The 26484-nt window shown below is 38.9% G+C and overlaps 2 protein-coding genes across 2 annotated transcripts; both read left to right on the plus strand. All coding sequences in view use genetic code 11, as the record gives it.

The window, feature by feature from the left end:
• Positions 1–562: 562 nt before the first annotated feature.
• On the plus strand, positions 563–14852 carry EGR_04294 (Protein unc-13 B; the record flags this gene model as incomplete). The annotated part of the gene is made up of 7 exons (XM_024493543.1): positions 563–706; positions 1564–2758; positions 3146–3365; positions 4946–5249; positions 11428–11647; positions 13389–13613; positions 14707–14852. The coding sequence occupies 7 exons, from the start codon at positions 563–565 to the stop codon at positions 14850–14852; spliced, it is 2454 nt and encodes an 817-aa protein (XP_024352051.1).
• A 10433-nt stretch (positions 14853–25285) lies between these two features.
• Positions 25286–26484, plus strand: EGR_04295 (Protein unc-13 A; the record flags this gene model as incomplete). The annotated part of the gene is made up of 3 exons (XM_024493544.1): positions 25286–25485; positions 25818–26097; positions 26419–26484. 3 exons carry the CDS (start codon positions 25286–25288, stop codon positions 26482–26484), a joined length of 546 nt encoding a protein of 181 aa, XP_024352052.1.

Below are 26484 nucleotides of genomic sequence, written 5' to 3' on the forward strand. Positions count from 1 at the left end.
TAGTAGTTGTGGAGAATGTAGTCTTTCTGAGTATGATGCAGCGTTCACCTTCGAGTGACATATCGCCGAAGACAAATGATTCATTGAAGCGGTTTCGGAGTAACCCCTCCTGCCTCCGCGCTCCCCAAATCTCACAGGTAGGTTTGGGGATGCTAATGAAACTTTGACACAGAGTTTAGCTTTGTTAAGTAGATAAGGCTAATGACATTAAGCAGTTTGGCTCAGTTGCTGCTTTATGAAATGAGGATGAGTTCAAGTTAAGAGGGAAGTAGTATGGAGAGCAACGAGGGGTCATGTGCTGACACACTGGTACATGCCTGCCTTACAAAAGGCCATCACATCGAGCTGTTTCGAAAATCTCACAGGGTTATTGGGCCCAATCATGCATTTTGATAAAAATTCGGGATTTGCGAAGTATCATTAGATGGGTCCTTATTATTTTCTTAATTTTTTCGGTTGAACTTTAGTTACCCAGCATTCAACAAAGTCTCTCACAGGCACCCTCTCGGCACAATTCAAGTCAACTACTAATGCCCTGTCTACAGGTATAAAATCGTTATTCATGGAACCAATGCCAACAAGCAATGCCTCGACTGCAGCTTTTTCAAGAGCGGTTCAACTCAGACGTAGCTTTTCCACCAAATATGGTGGTAAATTTGCCCAAGAAGTCGATCTGGGGTGCCCCACTTTACATGAATCCCACGGGGTAAGTACATTTTGAGGGAGATTTCGAGGCAGATTTCATATTTCTGTTGCTGATTTATGTAAAACTTTGCAGATTTTTTGATTCGCTGAATGAATTATACTTGCTCTCTCCTTTATGGAATTATGTGCGGATTGAGATGGCAACAGAATGGCTAATGAGAGTGTAAAGATAAGGTTTAAGTCCACTGATCGTTCGAGGAGGATGCGTTTTCGCTTATTTTTTCTGCCTTGAACATCGGCTATGACTAATATGAATGTACTTCTTATCGTGGAAAAATTGTACGAAAACTTTATCGTTGATCTGATTATTTTAAATAACTTGGGAAGATAAAGCAGTTGGTTGAGTACTCTCGTTGCAACAAATAAAACTAGTGTCAAAAGAGGAATTATTTCAGAGTTCATTCTTCATCGCTATCATGATGTAGAGATACAGCCTCCCAATATTTCATCTTAATATTTCCTATGATTAAGAATTTGGCCAACTGACGTGCTAGTAGCAAAATAAAGAATCAAGTTTCATTATACCACTTTTAGTAGCAAAGCAGCGGCGTTTTTAGTTGTATAAGAGGAAACCTTCAATTGCGCAGCATTTGCGATTGTTTTTTTGTTGAGGAAATAGGTCAAACTACCTAAGTCACACCTTGTATTCGTCAAATTCTGCTTCACTCATTAACCAATAAATCATTCAGGCGTTTGACTTCTTGTAAACTTTGACCCACGTCCTCCATGGTTCCGTCGTCTTCCCTGTCTATTAAAATGACAAACGTATTGGCTTTGTCCAAATCCAAATGTAGTATATCGGACACCTTGTCCCTAATTCACTAACTTTTACACTTCGTTTTACATTCAACTTTCTAGATTCCAACAAAAGAAGTACAAACTCACAGTGCTATGGCAGAAGAAGCACCGTTAACGACACTAAAATCATCCCCATTAACACCCAATGATACCGAGGCCATTGAAAGAGATTACGAGGCCCCTTTACGCGAGTACTCCAAGTTCTCAGCTTCCGTGTCACAATTGTTTGACAGCGCTTCTTTGAACAACATAGTAGCAGCAGTGGAGAACGAGCCTCCGCTCTCACGTGAGGAACACCTGCAGCAGCTGCGAATACGTGCTGGTTTAATTCACAGAAATGAGGCAGGTCTTCGTGACTACTACACTCAGTCGTATCAACAACAGCAGAAGAAAGCCGCTCAAGATCGCCTGAGTTTCACCGGCTCTTTGCCTGCTCTGAATACTCAGTCTGTATCCAAGCCCAGTGGGGTTTTCGGGTCCTTCATGTCGAGGGCTCAGAATGCCGCATCGGGTCTAATGAAGCAGGTGAATGTGGTGGCAGAAGCTGCGAAACAGGCCGTCTCTGAAGCGCATGCCATGATTTCTGTTGAAGATAAACAGCAACAGCAACAGTCACAAAAACCACAGCTGCAGCGACAGCATTCCAAAAGGACGCTAGTCGGGTCGAACAGGCTATCACAGCAGGAGGCAAACCTTCCAGAGCTAACTCCACCCACACCTGATGATGCGAAGGTGAGCAGTGAGGAGGATGTACAGGGTGTCCTAATACCCTCAGAGTTCATTAACGAGGACGAGAGAAAGGCGGCACGCAGGGTTTGGGGACAATCGTCTTCGATTGAACAAGACGATGAGGATTACGGTGAAGATAATAGTATTTCGCAAGACCAAGAGGAATTCTTTGACGAGGAGGAGGATAGAAATCAGTGGATTAAGTCCGACACCCGTCAGAGACGGCTGGGATCGAAAAGGGAGGAGATGATGACGGTGGGAGAGAGAATTAATGATGAGGCATGGCTAAGATCGCGTAACAAAGATGAGCGTGCTGCCATTCGTGCGAGGGATGGAATGCTCATGGCAGCTGTCACGGGCATTCATGATCCGATGGTTAATGGACAGGACTACTGTGAGGACGAAGAAGAGGACTATGATGACCATCAAGTAGAGGAAGAAGATCATAGGACCTCTAGAAGAAACGGACGACAGAGACGGAACCATGGCGCTGATGGGGACGATATCCGGTCGCATGTACACAAGGGTAAGTCCTTTAGCTTTTTCGGTGAAATATCATGCTGATGGAGATATATATTGGAAACGCTAAAAATCACTCACAAGTTTGTGGTTCGTTTATCTGTCTCGCATTCGAATGCTTGTGAATGCAGTCAATTTGCCAGCAAGTACTTTTTTAATATTTTCGTGGTATCGAACATTAATTTCTGGGCTTTTAATTATTTCCCTATGTGTAATCACTTTATTCCATGGAGGGTAAGCTTTCTAATCTGACTGCTACCCAATAACAAGGCCCTCAACAATAAATGCTGGTTGTCATTCAGAGCAAAAATAGCATTGAGTGTATGCAGACAGTTGTCCATAATTTACGAAGACAATTTTTTCTTGGTCAAATACAAATATTGCTTCATTCCAGGTCATCGACGATCACAAGTGCTGTCGGAAGAAGAGGAGAGGTATCATAGTGGCCAAACAGATGAAGAAATCGAGGAGACGGAAGAACGAAGCGGAGAATTTAATGGCTATTTCCGCCACAGAAGCAGGCAGAAGTCGGGAGGAAGACAGAGTTCCTACGAAACCAATGGGGAAGAGAGTGACTTTGTGGAGGATGAAATGGGTTCGAATGAAGATGTGAGGTATCTGATCCCTTGTGAGCTGTGTGAAGTAGACGACTGCTTCAGGAACAGCATATCATTAAATCAAGACTTCTTGAGTGTATTTGTAGTGTTTTTAAGCGCAAATATAATTGGGTATTGCGACCGTTTTGGGAAATTCAAGTTTTTTGTCCCATCTGTTAAATAGAAATGCAGCTTTCACATGAAATGCTTTGAAGAAAAACCCTGGAATTGATGTTTCAATATTCATCTTCATTAGCCGTAACTCAGTAAAGTTTATTTTGACAGAATATTCTCATGTCTTGTATAGAGGAAATTAATCTTTTAGAGATGGAAATTTTCTAAAAATTTTTATTAGCGGAATTTTATATTTTAGTGGCTGGATAGGATTGGAGTGCACACTTACATAGGACCGTCTTTTCAAGCCAAAAGTGCTGCAGTTCCTCAGCACTCCGTTTTTTAGTAGTTAATGAGGAATTAAGGCTTAATCGCTTCCTGTGATATTCGGTGTTTTCTTTTGTACTTTTGAGTCTCAGCTTTTCCCTCATATCCAATCAACGTTTTCGTAAAAACAATGTGTAACGAAGCGACTGGTTTTAAGTAAGATACAAACGATACTTATTTCCCTACTTCACGTAACTCATTTCAAGCATGAGGGTTGGACATTCTAACATCAAACATGCGACATTATTTTGGGGCACGGCGGACCAAATTCCAAGGGTAAAATTCTGGCTAAATCCACTCACCACTCGATATGGCTTAAGTGCAAGACCTTTCCATTAAAATGTAAATGAGGGCTTAGCTTAGGTTGCCATTTAACAACTCAGCTTTTTGTAAAACACTGCATTTCAGATAGATCGTGTAGCAATTTGGCGTGAATCAGAAGCAAAATTACCAATTGTTGGACGTAAAATATGAGATGGCTAACACCTCACCTAGTGTAGTGCATTAACTAAGTAAAGTTTATATCATATTCCTTTTTTCTCGAATGCATGTTACACCCCGCAATGCATAATTATTATATGTGCTGTGATCTCTACTGAAATCTATTCAAAAATTGTGGAAGTACTTTCTTCCAGACGTTTCCTTTAAAAGTCTTTTAAAATTTATGAACACCAAACAATTATGTTGCAATCAGATTTATAAGTTTGATTGCTATAAGCTGCTGATATATATGTGAACACGGACAATTTTGCTGACAATCTGTGTATCCCTAGAGGTCGGCGTGCGCACATGTTCCCACTGAGCAGGAGTACTGGGAAACTCGGGTGGTCAGCATTCTCTCCTATCTATGTCGTTTTAAATGGCCTTGATTTTACAATTAATACTAGCACGGACTCTAAAACTTTCTAGAATATCCGGGAATGAATATGCTAATGGAAACCATTACGATCCTTTGAAGCACTGAAATAAAAAATTTTTAATATTCCACAGGTTTCATTTCTATGCATACGTTAAATAGCACTTTGATCTCTCCCTCTGATCACTTTGATGTTAGTGATGACATATTTCTTTCAAACCAAAGACGTTACTAATTCCACTCCGACTTTCCATCGACCCAGTAGTGAGAGATTCCAACGGGGCTTCAACGACTTCTACAGTTCCAAACACCGGCACCAACGTCAAAATCACCACCTTCGTGAACATCGAAACAGCAGTTCGCTCACCTCATACGAGGGTGTGCGTCTACTGCCCCCACCGGAAAATGAACGACACGAAGGCGGCAACGACGATGAGCAGAAGCGTGAAAATCGAGGCGATGAAACCACCGGCCGTAGCACTAGGCTACAGTCTCGCTTGGAGTCTCTCAAACCCGCCACAACTACCGATATTGACACCAAACAGTCTATAGCTAGGCGGCGCTGGTTCGATGCTTTTGACCATGTCTGCAGACAACTAAATGAGGTATCTCCAGTTGTTATTATTAGTGACAATATTGATTTTCATATTTCTACAGATATGTTAAATTTTTAAAAGATGTGCCCTACTCTTTTGGCAGATCAACTGGGTGATGTTTCTTCCTCTAAATCAACTGTATTAATAGTATTCAATCTGTCCTTTAAAGCCGTGTTATTACCGTTCCCAAAATTGTGTGTATCTCACGGGTCCGGGACATCCAAGTTAATGGGATTCGCAGAGCAGTAGGTTGTTGGGTATCCAAGATCTGGGGTGCTCAGGTGTTGGATCGTATTCTTCTGCCAGAAAATAATGTAATGCATCGCGTGAGTGTGCCTCCAATTTGTATTCCAACGTAATGTATGTTTGCTGCGATGGAAATAAGCTTTAAGACCTACTCGTTTGAATCTTACTTCGTCGACATGGTGCATTGTTCGTTTTTTCCATTACTTGGCTGAATATTAGGTCAAGGTTGGATTTTTGTGGTGGGGAGGCGGGAAGGCGCGCAGATGTAATTTGGAGAATTCAGCAACTTATAAGTGAATTTATTTTGAATCGTCAAATTTTTATTACACGCCTAAATGAAACTAAGGGAGTTAAGAAGAAAATCCACAATTTATTTACCACCCAAAGTGGTGCACTGAACAAAATATATTTTGCACATTATCATAAGCCTTTCCCCAATTCACCCATTGGACTGATGTCATCGGCAGCCGCCCGAAATCGCAGTGATTTTGTGTGTTAAATCGTATTGTGTTCCGAGAAGAGAAATCTTTTGCTTCAACCCATCAATCTCTTCAAAATAACCGGATTAATGTCTCACTTTAGACAAAGTTAAAGTGTTAATCACAGCTGTAGAATTCTAATTTAATATGTATTTTGTAGGTTTGGTGATAGAAAAGGCCTCAAATTCTCTTTTAATTTCCCAAATCGGGGCTGAAATATTCATATACGCAAAGAATCGCAATTTTTTCTTTTAATTTTAGTCAGGTGTTCTTCCAAGGTGCGTTTTTTTTTGCTGTTGTGTGTTTGTCCGTACGAATCTGTCCTAGTTATTCACTCACCCGTCAAAGCCTACTGCTATGACAATCCCGTACAACTCTCTCTTCTGTTTTTTTTAATTTTTAGAAAGAAAGCTGGTGAAAGTCACTTTTCCTTCTACAACATTGACAGTATGCCCGATTTCAAGCTGAAAAAGAAACCTTTCTCGCTCGTCAGTGATTTGGTAAGACAATAGTTTACCCGCTTGCATACGTGCTCCGTTATGATGAGCAGAAACCTATAAGATATTTAGGATGCTCAATTCTAACATAATCGATCCTGATAACAATCTTAAATGAGGCTTCCAAAATGATTAAAATCGGTTATAGAGCTCGTAATGTCAGATGTTAACAAGTTCTCGATATTGTCGGTATGCGTGCTGGTTACTCTCTCATTGACCTCCCAGATATGTTGATTTAGAGGAGTCAAACGATAGCAAAAATTTCCCACTATTCCCTCTTGTCGCATAAGTAACTGTCTTGATTCAGGTATTAACTCAAATGCAGATCATGCTTTAATCTTAGAAACGAATCGGGAAGTATGATCTTAAAATGGCAAAATCGAGCAAAATCCTGATTCAATTATAGGATTAGTGTGGTCGACAGCCAAAGCGGTGTTAATACGCTAGGCTGGGAGTTTTTTACATAGTAAAAGACGTTTTTTGTAGTGCCTTAAGCTACACCAGTATGGAAGATTTATTACTAACACAGAGAAGGTCATGGTTGAAGGACCATGGCGCCAAGAAAAATTACAACCTCCGATGAATGGAGAGCCAACAGCTAAATATACTGTTAAACAAACGTAAAATCACTCTATGGCTCCCTTCCTTTGAGTATCGCCCCAGTACTCCCCGTGGTTGCGCCTGTTTCTGCCGTAACGAGTCAGAATCAAAAATGATAATGCAATCTCGTATACTAGGAACAATGCCACCCATTTGTGAAATTACATGCTATAGGTGTGGTCAGTACTTCTAAGTATTGCAACCTCCGCAAGGCAACAAGGCATTTGGCTAAATTATTTTCTGCAGCGTGTGATGTTAAGCATATTTGCCGAATTTCATAGTAAGACTTGGCTAAGAGTGATGGCGAGAGGAAGAATGTCCTTCTCTCATACTGTTATGCGAATCTTCTTGTTCAAAATAATATAGCTGGCCCCTTCTAAGGATTGGGTGCATTTCATTAAAATTTGGGCTTTCTTCATCAGCAGTTATTGCGTAGAAATCGGAATGAGGATTTGCTAGAGGCTAATTCCGTTCCAGCCCTTTTGCAGTGAGTCTCTGCCAATTCAGATATCCTCCCTCTACGACGTTAAGATATGGTAATTATCAAATGAACTCAGGATTTTTCTTCATTTGCGACCGGGTTTGCTTACCTCTGGCACTGCTGTAGCGCACCAAGTTTTCCCTGAAATCGTAACAAAACACACCAATATCTGTGTGAATGGTTTTTGTCAGCCCACAGAAGGGCTGGAAGGTTATAGACGTGGCTGCAAGAATATACCACCAAAACGGAAGTAAAACCTACAGGAATTGAATTCTTCGCCTAGTTAAACGCATAGTTGAAAATAAATCACTGGGTTTTTATCACTTAGACATGGAATTACATGCAAATAATGTAATGATAAATTTAAAAGTTCCAAAGTTGTCCCAAAAACCTACCCAGCGTGCTATAATCCTAAATTTAATTTCTAGTCCTCGATCAATTTAAAAATTGACGGGTTCTGAGACTGACTTGAGCAGCATTTTCCAAAGGTTTGGTTTAGTGGTATTGTGTTTCTTCAACTAAATTGTATATGCTCAGCTCTCCAGAAGTTTGACTTATGGCATTCTTTTTTTCTGCTTTAGGTTATCCAAGTAAGCTGGCAATCTTCATTCTCCCCTGAATATACCTCCAATGTTTGTTGATAAGACAGCTGCCTCTCGTCGCGGAATTGTGAAGACTACACGCATAATTTTAGCCGACCATCAGTTATACCTTCATTTAGAAATGTAGACTGCTGCAAAGTTAACCATACTTATTCTTTTCCACACAATTGTTTAGACGTCCGTATTAGCATTCTTTAATGTCCTGATAGGTTCTAGGATCCCTCGTTTGTTTAATGGAATTCACTAACCATGTAGTAACTGATGTCACTTAGTAGTCGATGTTGGCTAAAACCTTTCTTGTTAGGATGGCAAAGCGATCACCTTTTGGTCATCTAGTTTTGTCCTACAGCAACCTGAAGAAAGTTCTTTGGGGAAAAAGATTACTGATTACCAAACTTACTTTCTGTGTGAGTAAAATAATCAGTCACATTGCATAATACTCACGCTTTTTAGACAATGGCTGTTCAGAAACGAAATATGGGAACTGCAAGTGCCAATCTTATCACGCGTCAGTCCATCAACGATGAAGAACTGGCAAGTTCTTTTCCTGTGCTTCTTTTATGTTAGTCTTTGTATCCTTAAAAGTACCCTCTTTTGTAAGTAATGACCTTGTACCGGAACAGGAACTTAAACTCATCCTGGACTAGTCAACTAACCTATTTAATAATGGGAGAATCGTTAAGATTGTCATGAAGAAATCCTAGGACGAAGTACTCGTTATTGATTCTGCTAAACTTGATGAACATTTCCATGAAAAATTCACTGTGTAATCTGAAAGACTCGTGGAAGTGAAGCTTATAGACTAGTGCTTCACTAGTGCTGGGATGTTGCCCCATTTTGGTAGACTTTAAGTACAGACAGAAACTGATTCTGCCTAGTCAAACTAATTAAGATTGGAGAGTTAACTTAAAAGTCAAAATAATTAGGCAACGCAGGCGGCTACCATATAAGGTTATAAGGAATAGACTTACATCAAGTGTTGACAGTCCAAAAAGCATAAACATTGTGCTTATTTATTACTCGGATATTTTGTAAAATGTTTCCCATGAAAAGTGTAAGCAATGCTATTTCAATTATAAAAGTGAATTAACGTCACCTAATTTTGTTTTTAATTTTTCATTGTAAAATGAAGATGGTTGCGCCCCATTTTATTCTCCTTTTTAAGTGGAATGAGTTATATCGGTATTTAATGAGTTTGAAACAAAGTCAGAAGATGAATGCACTTTCGGTTTTGAGTTTTCCACTTAAAAGCAGACACTTTTGTCCTCTGGGAATGGACGTCTACTTCTGTCTCAAATCCATAAATAGACTTTATGGGGGAAGACTTCAGGGGCCTATCACGCCATGAAGCATTGGCAAGTTTAAATTATAAAAACTTAATTCTACTATCCCTAAAACCAATTTTCTTAGAAATGGGTCCTTTTACGAAATTTTGTGGGTTATTCAGTCTTTCGGCATTTCAAGCCGAATCACTTTAGGGTTGAGTTAATTTGAGTACATGACAAATTGGGGGTGTAAAGAATGACTATCTCGCAATCAGCCAAAATTACCACAATTTTTCTATTATACGCCGTCATCAAATAATTTCGTGTTGCCTTACGTAATAAGAATTGAATAACTGGAGGAGGTTTCTTAAAATAGTTTTGTAGGTGAAATGACCACCATCACCGTACCTAATCCCTTCTCAACGATGGCGAAGTTTGCTGTTAATCCCACTTTTATGAAACTTTTTGCCCCTGGCAAAGACCAAACTAGGCCCAGCCACACCCCTTTCTGTTTCATTCTTATTTCGCAAATGTCAATTCTATTTCATGCACATATTTGGCTCATCTAACGTCAGAGAACTATGAAGGATGGGAAGGAGGCACTATATCCTTCTCTCTCATCTATTCCTAATTATGTAATCCTTTGGGATAATTTCCTTTCAAAAAATTTAGTTGCCCTGGCTGTTTGCCAAAAATTAACATTTTTGTACACTTCCCAGTTTTCTTTCTGATTTTTATTGGGTAGATAGGTCTCCGGTGTAAATGTTTGGCCTTCAGAAGGTAAAAAATTTTCTTTACGATGCAACGCATGCAAGGCAAACTGCTGAGAATGAAGTGGTGTGCGCCTCTAGGAATGTGGGTCGCGTAATGGGGTCCATTTCTTCAATTAACGAATTCTACAATGCAGGAGCCATTTCTCACCACGAATTAGCCAGTCAGCAAACAATCCCAAGTGCATGGCGCCTTTTTTTGAAGGAAGTAAAAAAAGTGACGAACAAATGGATGGTCTTTAGAAGTTATTTACATCTGTTAATGCCCTTGGGTGGGACCCATCTGTTTGGCCTCCCAAGTGTGTAAGTCTAGACGACAAAAAGTTCTTGAGGCACTAGTCTTGGATTGTTTTAACTAATGGCGCCACATAATTCTTCGCCACTAAAGGGAATGATGATCTTCCCTATACTTGAGTGTTTTGAAACCGGAATCAAATTATTTATTTGATCATATTTGGATGGTGCTTCTTATTACCACACCTTATCCAAATGTTAAACACATTCTTCTAGAAGCTTCTGTGCCTTGATAAAGCATAAAACTCAAAATAGGCGAAAGGTAGTGCGGAGGACAGTAAAATATATCATATCGATAGGCCGAGACTTTATAATACGCGCATCTAAACGTTAGTATACATTTTACAAGTCTTCACAAGAAGTCGCTGCATAGAACTATGCTGAAAATTCGAAATATAATTTCAGTTTTTCATGCACATAGCAGTCAGTTGTATGATTATTACATGCCTGTCTTTTCACACATTAAAGTGTTCAAAATAACTCACTTGTAATCTGTTACAACACCAGCATCCTGTCAAATCCAATCAGCTGCAAAGCCCTATTATTTTGTTACTGCCGTAGATTTCACGGTCAACAGCCTAGTATATTTACTTGGTCAAAGTTTTCCATTTAATTGCTATATAATATACTCTTTTAAATCTATCATGTAAACTTTTCAGTTATTTTGTAAGTCTATCCAAAGATAATGTTGTAATGGTCGCATGACTGGCTATCTTTCAATTGATAAACGTATTTCTCTCCATGTGTTTGATATTCAAACCATGTTTGTAAGAATATGGGTAAAATTACGACTAGAACTCTTAAGGAGGTTGAAACTGAATCCACAAGACCATCCACACCTATAAAAATGAACATTTTTGTGTAGGTACCGAAGGAGTAGTCGTCATATTTGCCTGTATCGTTAGCATGCGTCATCAGAGAGCCCAAAGTTGACAATTTTCTTATCTTTCTAGAAACAACACGTCTACAAGAAGACCCTTCAGGCGTTGCTCTATCCAATCTCCAGCGACACGCCGCATAACTTCCAAGTATGGAGCGCGACCAGTCCCACCTACTGCTACGAGTGTGAAGGTATGCTCTGGGGCTTGGCCCGTCAGGGATTGCGGTGTACAGAGTGCGGCGTCAAGTGTCACGAAAAGTGTCGTGAACTCCTCAATGCAGACTGTCTTCAGCGTAAGTTCATTACTTGACTTCCTTAATCTTAAAAATTCTCATTGTGTCTAATTCAAGCCCCCTACATTGGTGCAGTTACTAAACACAGTCAAACTGATTACTTTGGTATCATTGGAAAAGTTCACAAATAAAGTTGAAATATAAGCAAATTAGTTTTATTAAGATTTAACTGTAATGGGAACTGGTAGTCCGAACTTAATTACTTCATTATTTCATTCACTTGGCTTCGTGAAAACTGATTTGCATCGATGGAATGGGTGGACATTTGAGAGTACATCCATTTCGTGATGATTTATTCAAAGGTCACGGCTTTATGGTGAGATTTCTTTCTTAATTCATTTGACTACGGTTGATTGAGGGGACTTTCTTCTGCTTTCACAGGTCGTTGTGTTGTTTATATTCTGCCTCAAAGGTTTAGAATAAAGGGGTGCAAAACCATTTGTTTTAGCTTGAATTAGGGCGCCCATCTTACCGATACATGAAAAATAATAAAGATGTGAATTCAAATACTATGGCTCCTTGACTGATTCTAGTTGCCCTCCTACGATAAGCGCGATTATAAATACTGATTAAAGTGACCCGAGGGAGCAGACCCTGGAGACTGGGCCTAACCTTGAAGGCTTTGTCCGAGAATAGCTGGCCTGCTACAACACCTATCTCATGCTTCATTCAACTAAAAATAGCTGAGTATCTTCACTTTTGAAAAATCACTATGCGGTCTTAATTAATTTGTAGTAAACAATGCTCTTGTTGCTAGTTTAACCTCTAAAACCAATTAAAGTGCTCGTAAGTCTGCTGTGGATACCTGGTTTTGACTTTCTGTAGTTAATACCGATTCACCTGGATCATAAGCACAATGTTTCCACTTCCTTTCTCTTTAATAATTCCGGCTTAAATCGGTTACAAAGTTAAACCCTGGCACGGCTTTCTATAAATAGCATACATTGTTTGCGTCAATCTAGGCATATGCTTGTGTGGAGGTTGTGCAAATAAGGGATAATTTTACCGGCATATTTTTGTTTTCACAAAAAAAGTACATCGAAAGGCGTGAAACCATAAAAATAAATGTATTTAAAAATTAATAACTCGTTGGTAAAACTGAGTATATCCGTTTCAACACAAAGTCCTGTCTAAATGTACTTTATTTTGGAGCAATTTGAAAGTTAGACCTTTAATATTTGCGTGTTTCATGATAAATTTGATGTTCTAAAAACTTCAATCCTCTGCTTATTGAAGGGAGTTTTTAGTGTACTAAAATAAAACGTGTGTAAGTAATTAGTTTTGAAGTTTGATGCCCCTCAATTATTACTGTTCGCCCTGAGCCTTGTGACTAATAACAACTCTCCCCGGTCATCTTATTAGATTTGAAGGATAAATATTGCATTTCAATAGTTTTGTTTCTACTTGTGATAATCCTTCGTCACTCACTTTATCACTCCCTCAACCATACTTAAGTCGTAGGTGGGACATTCCATCAGAGGCAGCAATCATCTCATCCAGTTGTTCACTTCCCAAGTCTGCTTGATGTGTCACCATCACTATGACAATCGAGATTCAGATAGGATGCGAGTAGTAACGAATGACCTCTATGATTCATCGGAGGGGTAGATATCGAAATGATCGCGATCCCACGTATCCAGCTAGACGCTGTGACAAAGTAGAATGACTTATCACGTTAAAATGCATATATGTTAGAAGTGGCAACAATTAAGATCTTTTGCTCTTTTTCGGTATTTTCTAGGAGCCGCAGAAAAGTCGGTGAAGCACGGCTCGGAGGACCGCACGCAGAGTATAAAGCAGGCGATGTCGTCGTTAATGCGTCAACGTATTCGCACCAAGCCGGAGCTCTTTGATCTCGTCGGAAAGGTCTTCAAAATGGAGAATGCACATAAGCAGAACCTTCAACAGGCCCAGAAAAGCATCCTTGATGGTACCAGCCAGTGGTCCGCCAAAATTGCCATTACGGGTCAGTTACGCTGTGCTTTCACTTTTGGATTTCAAAGATGTTAGTTTCTATAAATTTATAACTTTATATAAAATTCATTCAAGTATAACATGCGTTATTTCTGTATGACTGTGAAGAAGATGTAAAGTGTAAAATTATGGAAAAATGAACCTTTTATATCTAATGCTCAAGAATATTATGTGCTTTTGCTTTTGCCTATCTTGTTCCCTTTCTGTCCACAGTGCTTACTGGAAGGTACGCAGAGAGTATTATAAAGAACCGGTTCATTACTCCGCCATAGGTATCCATACCTCCAGTTTTAGCACTAACAGCTTTCTTAGAAGTGCCAATGGATTTCGTAGATAGTTGCTGTCATAGTTACCCCCAAACATTGTTGGATTTTACTTGTGTGGAGTTGGGATTACGTATGAGTACATAAAGTGGTTTAGTTGTAACAACTGTGAGTGATGTTGCTGGAATCGCATTTATGTAGCACAGCAATCGCAATATAGCCTACACTTTATCGTGCGTATTATGTTTGACATTGATTCAACGTCCAAAGAGTTAGGCGCGTTGAATCTGACTATGAGATGCCACAAATGTTAGCTGTGAATCTTCTTTATTTCCATTGGACTGTTCTAGTACATTCTCTGTTTGATTAAATCTGTTAAGAAATTTATTGCATAAGCAATGTTAAAGGCTGCATGCGATCTCTGAACAATTTACAAACACCTTTATTCTAGTGTGTTCGTCACCACTGTTACACGTTTGCCATATCCTCCTTTTATGGGAATCGGTTGTACCTATTTGTTTAATTTAAAACAGTGCAATAAATGTAGGATTTTCTGGGTCTACCTTTCTGTGCTATTATCACCTTTTCCCAACCTTTGGAAAATTTGCATTTCGGAACTTTGCTCTTGCATTGATCAAGCACTAAATAGTAAATTTGGGTCCCAAGAAACCCATGTGATTGTTTAATTCCACAAAAACAGTTTTGTTTTCCTAATTCGCTGCCAATCGGTGTCGCTCACCACCTTTGATAATGTTAGATCTCACATTGTAATCCTTCGGTTGACTTATTATTGAAAAGCCAAATTTGTGTTTCCCATTTCAGTCAAATGTGCACAAGGGTTAATTGGGAAGGATAAGACGGGAACAAGCGATCCCTATGTCACTGTTCAAGTGGGGAAGGTAAAGAAAAGGACGAAAACGGTGCCTCAAGAGCTCAATCCTGTTTGGAATGAGAAGTTCTACTTGTAAGTTTCTCTGATACATTTCAATGATGCGTCATTTTCTATGGACATAAGCAGATAATTCAGTGAAGCTTAAAATTTGAGTCTGTATGATTTAGGCGTTTGCATTTACCTTGAAGTGTTACTCAATCCTGATTAAACAACGGTGGAAATTATTTCCTTTAGCGAGTGTCACAATGGAACGGATCGAATCAAAATTCGGGTTTGGTAAGCTTCTTTGCAAAATTTTTGGTGAGACACAGTATTTGGTTAAATAGAACTAATTTGACTCTGGTGGAATAGACGAAATGTGCATGTAAAAAGTGTTTTAGTGAGCAGGCTGCTTGTTTCACTAACCTTTTTACTACCAGCAAAAGCTACTTGTACAAATTTTTGTTTATTTCATCCCAGTCCCTTCTGCTCAAGCAGTAATTGTTTATACGATTTTTCGCTTAAATTCAGTTAAATTCCCCCATTTTTTATATCATTAATGAAACTCTTTTCGTCAAGTCCATTCAAATCAGGACCGTGTGAAGTACTTTTTCTTCCTTACTGTCAGTTACATCCAGTTTTAATTTGAAGTGATTGAATAAAACGTGGCAAACTTTTTAGTGAAAAACAAGTTAATCTGGGCATTACTCAAGGCGATTTGAAGAAAAAAAGCTATTTCTTTTCGATAAAAACCTTGCAGACCTCAAAACGCAATGAATAATTTAGCATTTACATCTACACTTGTCAATTATGTCTAGTTGAAATAAGGTATTTTTACTGTATTAGAAATCAGCTATAAATAGCACTGCGATTAAGGTTTATGGATTAAAACAGTAGGACTTCTAATTTTCCGAATGCATCTTCTCAGGGATGAGGATAATGATTTGCGATCAAAGTTGCGTTCAAAATTGACATCCGAATCGGACGATTTTCTCGGACAAACTATAATTGACGTCCGAACCCTCTCTGGTGAAATGGATGTCTGGTACAACTTGGGTGGGTGCCGATCCACATCACTCACTCTCTATTTCATTTTGTTATATTGTTGTCTGTATATGTTCGTGTTTGTACAAGTTGTTTATGGTCTGCTTGGAGTGCATTGGCTAAAACACCTGAAACAGACAATTCTGCACCAGTGCTACTGGTATCTACTTTGATAAAGAAAGTGACAGACTGGACTGTCGGCATGATGGTTAACTTCTTTTGCGAGGAACTAAGGCTCCCAAAGAGTTGGAATTGTAGGAAAAGCAGGTAGAGTGGATCACTCAAGCATAATCCTCCAGGGCGAACTGATTTAATGTCATCTCATGCACTATTAATTAACCTACCAGCTTGTGCTCCCAGACCTATGTCGAGGCGTCGTAAAATCGTCTGTGCTGCATAATTTACGTGCCATTTAAATGTCGGTATTGTTTGTCTTGTCTGCGCAGAAAAGCGAACTGATAAGAGTGCTGTATCCGGCGCGATTCGGCTGCACATTTCGGTGGAGATTAAGGGTGAGGAGAAAGTGGCGCCCTACCACGTTCAGTACACTTGCCTCCATGAAGTAAGTCTATTACAATAAGCTAGTCGCAAAGTGAATACCATTAAACACCAATTTTATATTGGAAAGAAGTTAGATGTTTTCCTAATTTGATGGTAGTGCTAGGGGTTTTGTTATTATTAGTCTCTAAAGTTGACAACTCTTTTGTTAAACTTATTGTATTTAAAATGTCATGACACCTTTATTATTTGTTCATGAATTAGGGGTGGTATAGCTTGTTTTAAGGGGCTGAAAAGACATTTTGACGTCCATGTTTTCTTGTTTTTTTTCCACTTTAAGTTGGGTTGTTTTGGATTTAGACCAGATCAGAGTGACATTTGATGCATAAAACAACGAGGACAATCGGCTTCCTGCTCTTCATTATATGTTAAAGTAGGGCGTATTTTACCCGTTATTCTCATTATAATGAAGAAGTGAGGGCAAGCGAATGGAAGTAAAGCGGGTGGATAAATGTTTTTTGACCGCATAACCATCTCGTCTTTAACTGCTCAGTCAGATAACATCATAGGTTTCGTTTTGGATTGAAAATGGAATAAGATGCAAGGTCACAATGGCCGTTCTGTTTGGTCGCAGCTGAAATATAGAAACAATTTCCAAGATGGGACGATTTAGCCTTCATCCTTGTATGAGTTGCCTCTGGAGGTTTTATGAAATTTAGAGGCCATCGGCAAATTTGCAATACTAATCATCTAGGACTTGCAGGCTGGAAACGCAGGTAATGTAATCAGAAACTTGGGCTACTCGTGTGGTGTGCCAAAATTTCTAAATACGGTGAATGGCCCACTGTTGTGCTGCCACTGATGGAGATGGTACTTTTAGGCATTGATATATTACCTCAAAGGCAGAACTACATTTCCTGGGCTTTGTAATTAATTTTTTTTAAGAAGAATATTTGCGCATTTAAACTCCACTAATGTCTTTTTTCTCAAAAAAACTGAGGCTTATATTACTTTTGAATCACTGGATAAAGTCAAAAGTGGAATGCTAAACCATCTGTTCCTATCCTATCAATTCTTCTGTGGGAGTTGATGGATCCTTAAAGAAAAATAAACTAAATGGATAATGATTTCTCTAGAAGTCTTATTAAGAAGCATGTTTAAGTGAGTTAGGGGTAGTAGACTGCACTATTTTTCGGATCTAGATATTATTACCTTGCGCGATTAGTTTGATGGTCTTCTTGTTATCTTCTTGCAGGCAATATGGAAGGCCATGATGTCCTGATGAATCACTTATATTATTTTATCATCATCATTTTTTGTCATGGGTTTGAAAGTTTGCGTTGGCATTAATGGGAATAACATCTCACTGCAGTTTGAAGCATTAACTAGGTCATATTGATAGTGAATGCTTACGCTTTCACCATCTCTGGACGTCCATTAGACCCTGCTGGATATGAATTGATTGAGGGAATAGCCTTTCTGAGCTATTCGTTTCACTAGGTTTAAGATACAAGGCTCTGTCTAATTTCACTCGCCGCATCCGTTTAGCCTGGCTTGAGGAGGAAGAGGAAAACGTTGACCATATTTCCAAGCAAATGCAAGTACACAGTTGATTTCTGCGCCATATTGCTTCATTTTTAACCTACAAGGGATATCATCCTTTTTTTACCAATTTACTAAATGAGTTGATGCTAACTGTACTTCGTGTGGAAGTGATTTGGGTACATCCTGGCTGTGGTCTTCCGGCCGTGCCGTCTAGCCGGAAGTGCAATTTACGGGGACCGAAGAGCCCGCGCGCGTGTCGATTATAACAAATGTTTTATAATCCTTCAATCCCGGAAGTGATGATATCTCTACTTTTACAAATCCAGGGACAGTTGTGTTTTTCAATGTCGCGATTAATCTATTCTTTTGAGGATCATTCAGAAGTCAACACTTCCCTCGGGACAGTGCGTTCATTTTTTCAAATCAGTTTTTGGGAAAAGAGATCGACAATTTCTAAATATTTTGTTGCTAGCTTTGTTTACATATTCTTGAGTCACTAGTAAATTAGCTATTTTCGGCGCATCTTCTCAAGCAGTTGGCAATGCTTTTCAAGTGGGATTTTTCTTATTGCTACTGCTGCATTACATCTACATTGAGCGATTCGTTTACTTCGTCCTCTTTTGACAGAACATCTTCTATTACCTCTGTGAAACGAACAAAAAGAATGGTGAACCAGAGGTGAAAATCCCGGAGACGAAAGGTGTAAGTTTTTGCTTTCCCATATTCATATTAATATGGGTTTCTCGGTAGATTCACTTCTAACATCTCTACAGTTTTTATAGTTTTAGAATTTAGGGATCCAATTCTACTTTCATCCTTTTTCTTAAATATTCTATTACTTATTGCCTGTTTATAATACCATATCTATTAACTCCTTTGAAATTCTTGTATGGATTTTTAATACAAAGCTTTTATTAACCACTCAATACCACAAGACCTTTAAAATATCCAAGAGGTTTTAACCCTTTATATTTTTTAGTATTTTATTTGAGTTATTTCCCCTAGGAGTTTTAAGCTGTCATCCGGGACGCATTGAATTTTCTCGGTGGCCAATATTGCAGTTTTCTACTAGGAGAAAGTGTGTAGCAGCACAAAATGAAGTTCATTGTTCTAAATTTTCCACATTTATTTAAAGAGAAAGATGAGATGTTGAGATTGCACGCAAGGATGCCGCTTGAGATTTCTAGTAGACACACACGATTGACCATCATTTTATGTGCTAGTCCAGATAACCACGAGTCTTTGTGTTCAACATAAGGTTGAAACGCGTGGAATCAGGTTATTTCTGTCTCATAATTTCACGACATATTTTCCAATTTGATTACTGTGAGATATTTTACAACAATTTCAATCAATGAATATTTGGTCTTCTTTTTTCTCGAAATACAACAAAAGTAAAAATTCATCTACAGTAAAATTTTACTCCTCTTTGATAAATTTTTTACTTTTTATAATATCATCCTCTGGCTCTCAAATACCACTTTATTGTGTCTCTATATCAAGGATGACAGCTGGAAAGTGTACTTTGATTCTCCCGCCCAGGAGATAATTACTGAATTTGCAATTCGTTATGGCATCGAGTCCATGTACCAGGCAATGACGTGAGTTCCTAAGTTTTCTCTGGCCATTATTTCATTATTGTGCTACCTTCTGATAATTAGAATGCATTTATAAGGCGCCAAGTGAATGTAAAAAACTTCCAACTTCCGCAAACCCTTCCACTTGGCGTAACATCGATGAACTTTGTCGGAACACTCAGTAAAAGTCACTTATTTCCCATGATTTTTAATTCAGGGAAGGCTGACGTGTTAGTTAGTATGATAAAGAATTTTCACTTACTATGGACTCATTAAGAACGAGATGTTTGGTGCTAGGTGTTCAAGAACCGATTGTTTAGTATATTCTACCTTAAATTATGACTTTTGCGCATTCGACAATGAAGTCTTGGAAGTTTCCTTTGTTTTTAAATACGAAGTACTGGTTTTGCGCCGAGTCTAACAATGAAAACGAATCTACTTTATGCCATACGTAATAGTATAGGAAATCGGGGAGGATTCGCTTCTATCCTGTAACAATGATTTAAATAAGGATTTGAAATCGCTTCCTCTTAAGTTTTCGTTTGCTAATGGCTATTCACTTTCTTTAGCCTCTCAAACTTTCAAATGGTTTGATGTCGATAAAGTAGTATCGTACGTCTATTTTTGGTGCTAGTGCTCTGCGGGTTATGTTCATTCCACTTATTCCTTTCTCGTCCCAGCTCAAGTCTCTCAAGCGATTCGTCAAATCAGCAAATAAATTGTAATGGAACCCTTTAAGTTATTGAGGTTTAAATCACCTGTGCAATCTTCGCAAACTTACTAATGTATTGGTATTTCGATACTTTATGCTACTTCATTGTGTTTACGCCGAAACGTATTTAACTTGTTAGCTGCGACAGTAATAACAAAGTTAGATGGAATCAGAGTAAGCTACTAGATAGGGCAGTCGCTTGAGTTAGCGCACTAATTGAACAACAAAGTACATTTTCCATGTCTGATTTCTTCCTGTAGGCACTTCTCCTGTCTCACGACCAAGTTTATGTGCACCGGAGTGCCAGCCACTATGTCCTGTCTGTTGGCTAACATCAATGCCTTCTACGCGCATACCTCGGCTTCCAGTAATCAAACCGCCTCTGAGCGGTTCAGTGCCAGCAACTTCGGGGTGCGTTGCATTTATTTGTGCCCCAAACCCCATTGAAACACCTTTTGGTTGGAACTTTTGAGTTTGCGAAAATGGGCTAATTCTAGAAAGTGGGAACTCTAGCTACATTTGACAGCCCTCCGCTACGATTCGGCACTTACTTAGCAGTCAAAAAGCGGGTTCAGCACAGAAAGATCCGTCAGTACGGCTGAGCCGTCCTAAGAGGAACCTAGGCGAACAATTTTGCGCAAAAATAATTGTGCGAAAATTTACCACAGATTGTACTACTTACGCAGGTTTAGGTGGTTTAGCTTCGGAGTTTTCATACAAATGACTGCCAGAAGCTGGGAATGGAATTGCTACGGGTAGGATCGTCACCACTAAATATAAGCAGGGCTATCTCTGGTTACGTATATCACTCAAATTTCTTACTGTTGAGCGGCTGAGACTTTTATCAATACATTGTGCCTAAAGTCCTCTGTACTAGTATAGCATCGTCCTTTATGACAAAGATCTTAGTCACAACATCCGTCCCCACTCATTCACCTGCCATTACCATTGCCCGCCATGTGGGTTGCTTCCCGATGGAGCTGAGCTGCTCATTTTTTACTAGTTTCTGCAACCCCCTCGTCCGCCACACTGATTCTTTAAGTGTCATTTGACAATAGCTGAAAGTTCGATACACGGAACAGAATCTTTATAGCCACTATTATGATAAAAATATTGGCTAGCATCTCTGATTTACCTTGTCAAAAAATTTCATAAGGCGGGAAATCTGGTTCACGTTTGTATGATGTCTTGTAATTATCTGCCCACTGTTATCGCTGTAAAAATAATTCGTTGTGATCATAGCTGTTAAATAATCTTTTGAATAGTTGTGTAAAGGATTTCCTGTGTTTGTTTCCTTGTACACTTTAGAAACACCTCAAAATCCCTACATTCCATTTTGTAATGGAGATCCGAAACAAAGAAAACTGTTTTAGTCTAGCACTTCCGATTCCTTCAAAGCTGTTTCCTTTTTCATGACTCTACTTCACTTTTTAATGCTTTTAGAAAGAAAAATTTGTAAAGCTACTCGACCAACTGCATAATTCGCTGCGTATTAGTCTCTCCATGTATAGGGTGAGCTAGATTTTGATTCTTCTGCAAAAAAAGTTGTTGATACTTGTTACTAATTATTTCCTAAGATATTCTCATGTATTCATTTTGGACCACAATTTTTATTATTGAGCATTTTTAACTGTCCAAGTTTTTGGCAAATGCGATCTTCTTTTACCACATCTTTGTTTAGAATTGTTTCCCAGCCTCTCAACCAGACAAATTGCAGGATCTCAAATCCACTGTCGACCTCCTTACCAGTATTACGTTTTTCAGGATGAAGGTATTTCTTTTCTCTTTTATTCACGGACAAAAGCACATTAAAACACAAACCGTCTATTCAGATTAACAGATCGAACTGTCATTCACATCACATTTCTCCGAATGCGCTTTAATTGAGATCATAACATGCTTTTATAGACATCTATTTGCTTTCTAATTTTTCGGTTTTTAAAACCTCTTTAGACAATTCTAGATGGCCAGAGTGTTGTATCTTGACCCCGTAGAATAACTTCTTTTTGTCAAAATTTGTAGGTACAAGAGCTTACAAGTCCACCTCGTGCTAGTCAAGTTGTGAAGGAGTGTGCTCAGGCCTGTATGCAAACAACCTACCAATTTCTCTATGACAACGCAAACGACCTCTATGCTAGGCAATTCCAGGTTTTCAATCTTTACCTTTCTTTCTGGACTACTCTAACTTTTAATGACTCCATCTACAAACAGTGAATCAGCCCTGTCAGACACCCGGTTTAAGTTGTCAGTTGCGTTTTGGGATTTGCAAAACATTAATAAGTGAAAGTTTCTTTAATTTTATTTGAGGCAATTATTAGCGAAGAGATTAATTAGCCGGAACATGTGAAATTTTGTCCTTTTAAAGTGAATATTATTTGAGTGATTTTTTTCGTTTAGACTACTTATTTGCTATGCACTTTTCTTAGAATTTCACGTAGTTAAAATGACATAAAACATCTTAAAATTTCATTGAAGATGATTCTACCGCTTTCATTTGTCGATTGAGGTAGTTTTTAATCACTTCAAAACACCTTTTTGGATTTAGCTGAGTACCTAGCCTCTCTTTAATTTGTCGAAACCGATGTTTAAATTTTGTACTGTAATTATTTTTGAACTCTCGAACCGTTATGCTTTGATTCAGGGGCGACTGTTTAGCTCCGTAGCATTTTATGTGTAAATCAAACTTTTGTATTTTGTCAACTGGAAGGTAAAGTGGGCTTATTTTTCTGCCCCTAATGGCGCTTAATTAGTCGTGTCCGTCTGTATGGGAAATTCAGTTAAAACTTGATAGCATTTGTTTACGTGTCTGGCAATTGGTCAAAATACGGCTAATTTATGAGCAGAATGTATGTTATATGGGAGCGAAAGTTACATAAATTTCTCAATGTCTTCGAGTGGATTGCATATTAATTTCAGGGGAAATACTTATGGCAGAGGTCAGGATTTCTTTTGGTTTTAAGAAGGCGCATTTGGGTACCAAATCAGAGAGATGCATTTTCAAAGTCAGTGTGATGGAAATGATGTGCCTTTTCAATGTCTGTATCGAACTTGGAGCTTTGACTGCTCGTGTTTTGTGGAAGTTTTCCTTTTATCAAGCCTATTGTCCAGAGGTTTAAATGCCTTACAAGTGCACCGCTCACAATAGAGTTCTTAAACAATGATCCTAATGCAAAGGTACTTACGCCATCTTCCTGACCGCTGCGAATACTTATTTTATCGAAATATCAAATCTGGCAATTGACCAATTCTTTATTCAATTTTGATTGTCAATCTCACGTATTTATTGCGTTACATTGCTGCAAAAATGAGAAATGTCTTGATCTTTCCATTCCTTCCCCTCATTTATTCTACCTTGGCTCTGACCGCATTTCTATTCAAACTTTTGCTAGCTTGTGTACCTGTGATTTGCTTAGGAGAAAGTCTCGACGGATGAGGCTGGCCCCTCCTTTAAATCTCTCGACTTTTGGCATCACCTAATCGCTCTCCTGGTCTCAGTGATTGAAGAAGACAAGACCACCTATGCAGCTGTCATCAATCAGTAGGTTTGAATTTCCCTAAAATCTTTTGCTTCTTCTGAGGATCTGATTATTTTGAATTCTGCAGAATATGTAAAATCAGTCTTTGATAACATGAATTTTATCAGCCATCCAACTCAAAAGTTCTTAAAAATATTAATTTTCTTGCGCAACACTTAGGTATAAATTTTAACTTTTACGAAGCAAAAAGAGATTGTTTCTTTTCCTCCGCTTATAAATTTTGAAATTTTACTAACTTGGCTGTCTCTGTAAAATGACTCATTTTAGTCGCCTGTTTAAAGTACTATTTTTTTCTTTTGTTTTATTACCAGAGTGAATCACCAGTTAAAATCGTAGGTGTCATTGAAAAATTTACTATCCACTTTAAAATAAAGAATTTTTTCGACTGCAAGGGTTGTAACTGCCGCGTAGATGAGCTTAATTTGCCTTAATAGCGGCGATAGGCCAGTTTAAAATCCCAAAGTGCGAAACTAATTTTCGAAGTAAACAACACGCAAAAGTCACTGATTAAATCTATGGATACAAAATGAAAAAATCTCCTTTGAATGGGTTGATGAAGGTAAAAGGGAAATCGTCTCAATTTGATACGCGTAAGAGTACATTGGGAGAGCATCTTGGTAGATAAGGCATGCTCAAGGAATGGCTTTAAATTAAACGGAGTTTGTGACAACCTAGGAGTGAGCGGATTCAGTATAACAGTACAGCAAACAACCCTGAAACCGTGTACCATAGATGACATGATCAGATCCTTGTGTACACTTGGTGTTGTAATGGTTGGACCCCGGTAGAATGTGCATTGCGGTCCATCCTAGTTACTATCAGTACGACAAACGGTTTCTTACCTGTTTGTAGTGCCGTTTCGGGGTGTCCCACTATCGTAGCTGCTAGTGGATTTGTGATCAGAAGGTTTTCAGGTCCATTAATGGAAAGGCCTTCATTTCCGCGGGTTTTCTCAAATGGCTTTTGTTAGTCAGCAAGCATTGAGACTGTAATGGTGTAAGCCAAGCGAAGTTTTACGAGGTGACCATTCTTAAAGGGAACCATAGTTTTCGAAACCTGGGGAGTACTTCTATAAAGCTGAATCAGTTCCTTTCGTTTCTATTTTGATCACGCTCTCACCCATTTGTTTTTTACGACTTATTCTTAGCTTCTTGCAAAATACACAAACCTCACATCTACGTGATTTTGTTTGCATATATAAGTTTGGGTAATGATTGCCATTATCACCTATTGCGTAAGGGCGAAGAGGAATCACTTCAATTCCTCTTGTTTGTAATGGTGCATCAATCCGTTTTACATATTCCCTCCGATTTTTTGAAGCACTGGGCCCATTTATAACATGATCGCATTTTTACAGGGCTGTGGATAGCATCGCATCGACTTTAAAGCCACTCATCCAACGCCAAAGTCACTCCTTAGTCTATGAGCAAGTTACTGGCACTTAAATGAGTTCGTTGTGATGACAGCCGCACGCATTTGGCATGATGACTTGAACATGATGGACGGAGTCAATGTGCGGTTTTGAGTGCAGTTAAACTGATATAAGGAATAGAATCTGACAGTGATTGTCAGATGAATACCTCTTCTCCTCTATTACAGGTTTCCACAGGAAGCAAATATGGGTCTAATCAGCGCCTACTGTATGTGGACGAGGCTGTCAGAGGACCTTTCTGCCGCTCTGGAACAGCACGCCAACAGTCCCAACCGCTACTGCAAGACCTCCGAGTACATGAACCTCTGCTTTAAGGTTAAGTGGTTCTACAACACCCGAATCGCAGATGTTCCTGAATTTAAAAACGTCGTTCCGGCCTATCCGAGGTTTGTCTAATGGGATGGGATTATTTGCTGACAGCATTGCTGATACAAATATTAAGTTAATTTGTTCATTGACTAGCTTACCGGGTTCCCGATTTGAACTGTCTGTTACTTTCTTTAGATGCAACCCCCACAATTCATTAAGTGGGCATAAAAGATAATTTATCAAACACGCAGGTTCGTGTATTTCTAAGTGGCGACTTCCTAGGCTTTTCGCAAATAAAAGTCCAATTTTTAAACTTTACTCGGGGACTCTACTGTTATTCGTGTTTGCGAATATTTTGATTTAAAAGTGCCGAAATTTTGATCTGAGGTTTGAATAAATGACGTACCAGTCAATTTCTCATTGAGCCAGTGGGTCTTTCCCTAATTAGCTGGTTTGAGCCGTTCGTGATGCAATGGTTGAACGAGAACGATGAAATCTCCATGGATTTCCTACGAAATGCCTATCAACGTGACAAAAAGGACGGTTTTCACCGGTCCAGCGGTCAGGCCCTCTTCTCCAACTCCGTTGTGGACGTCTTCACACAGTTAAACCAGTGTTTCGACATCATGAAAAAATTGGAGTGCCCAGATCCGGTTGTTAATGACCGTTTCCTTAACCGGTTTTCACAGGTATGTGCTTCTCTCATAAAAGAGAGACCTTTTATCCGTTAGGATTTTTAAATTGCACGCTTAGTTGCACCGATTCAACACCAAAGCTTTTGGAGGTGTAGTGTATGTGCTAAGTCCCGGTAATTTGGACCTTCTCCAGCGTCATGCTAAGCTATTCCTGATTGTTTTTTTTTGTTTGTTGGGTCTAATTTGGTAGAATCAATCAAACGGCATTATTTCTCTTCCTTTCCCTACCAATTCTTTGGTAGCTCATGAGAATCAAAGGAATCTTGATATTGTTTCAGTTATTCTTATTTTCTTTGACTCACACTTGTAATTCAGGACGGAATTCCTAAGGTCTTCTCATTTTGTCTACCTATTTGCAATCGGGATCTCACGGCCGCTTAA

The sequence above is a fragment of the Echinococcus granulosus genome (assembly GCF_000524195.1).
Source record: "Echinococcus granulosus chromosome Unknown EG_S00026, whole genome shotgun sequence".
NCBI classification, from domain to species: Eukaryota; Metazoa; Platyhelminthes; class Cestoda; order Cyclophyllidea; family Taeniidae; genus Echinococcus; species Echinococcus granulosus.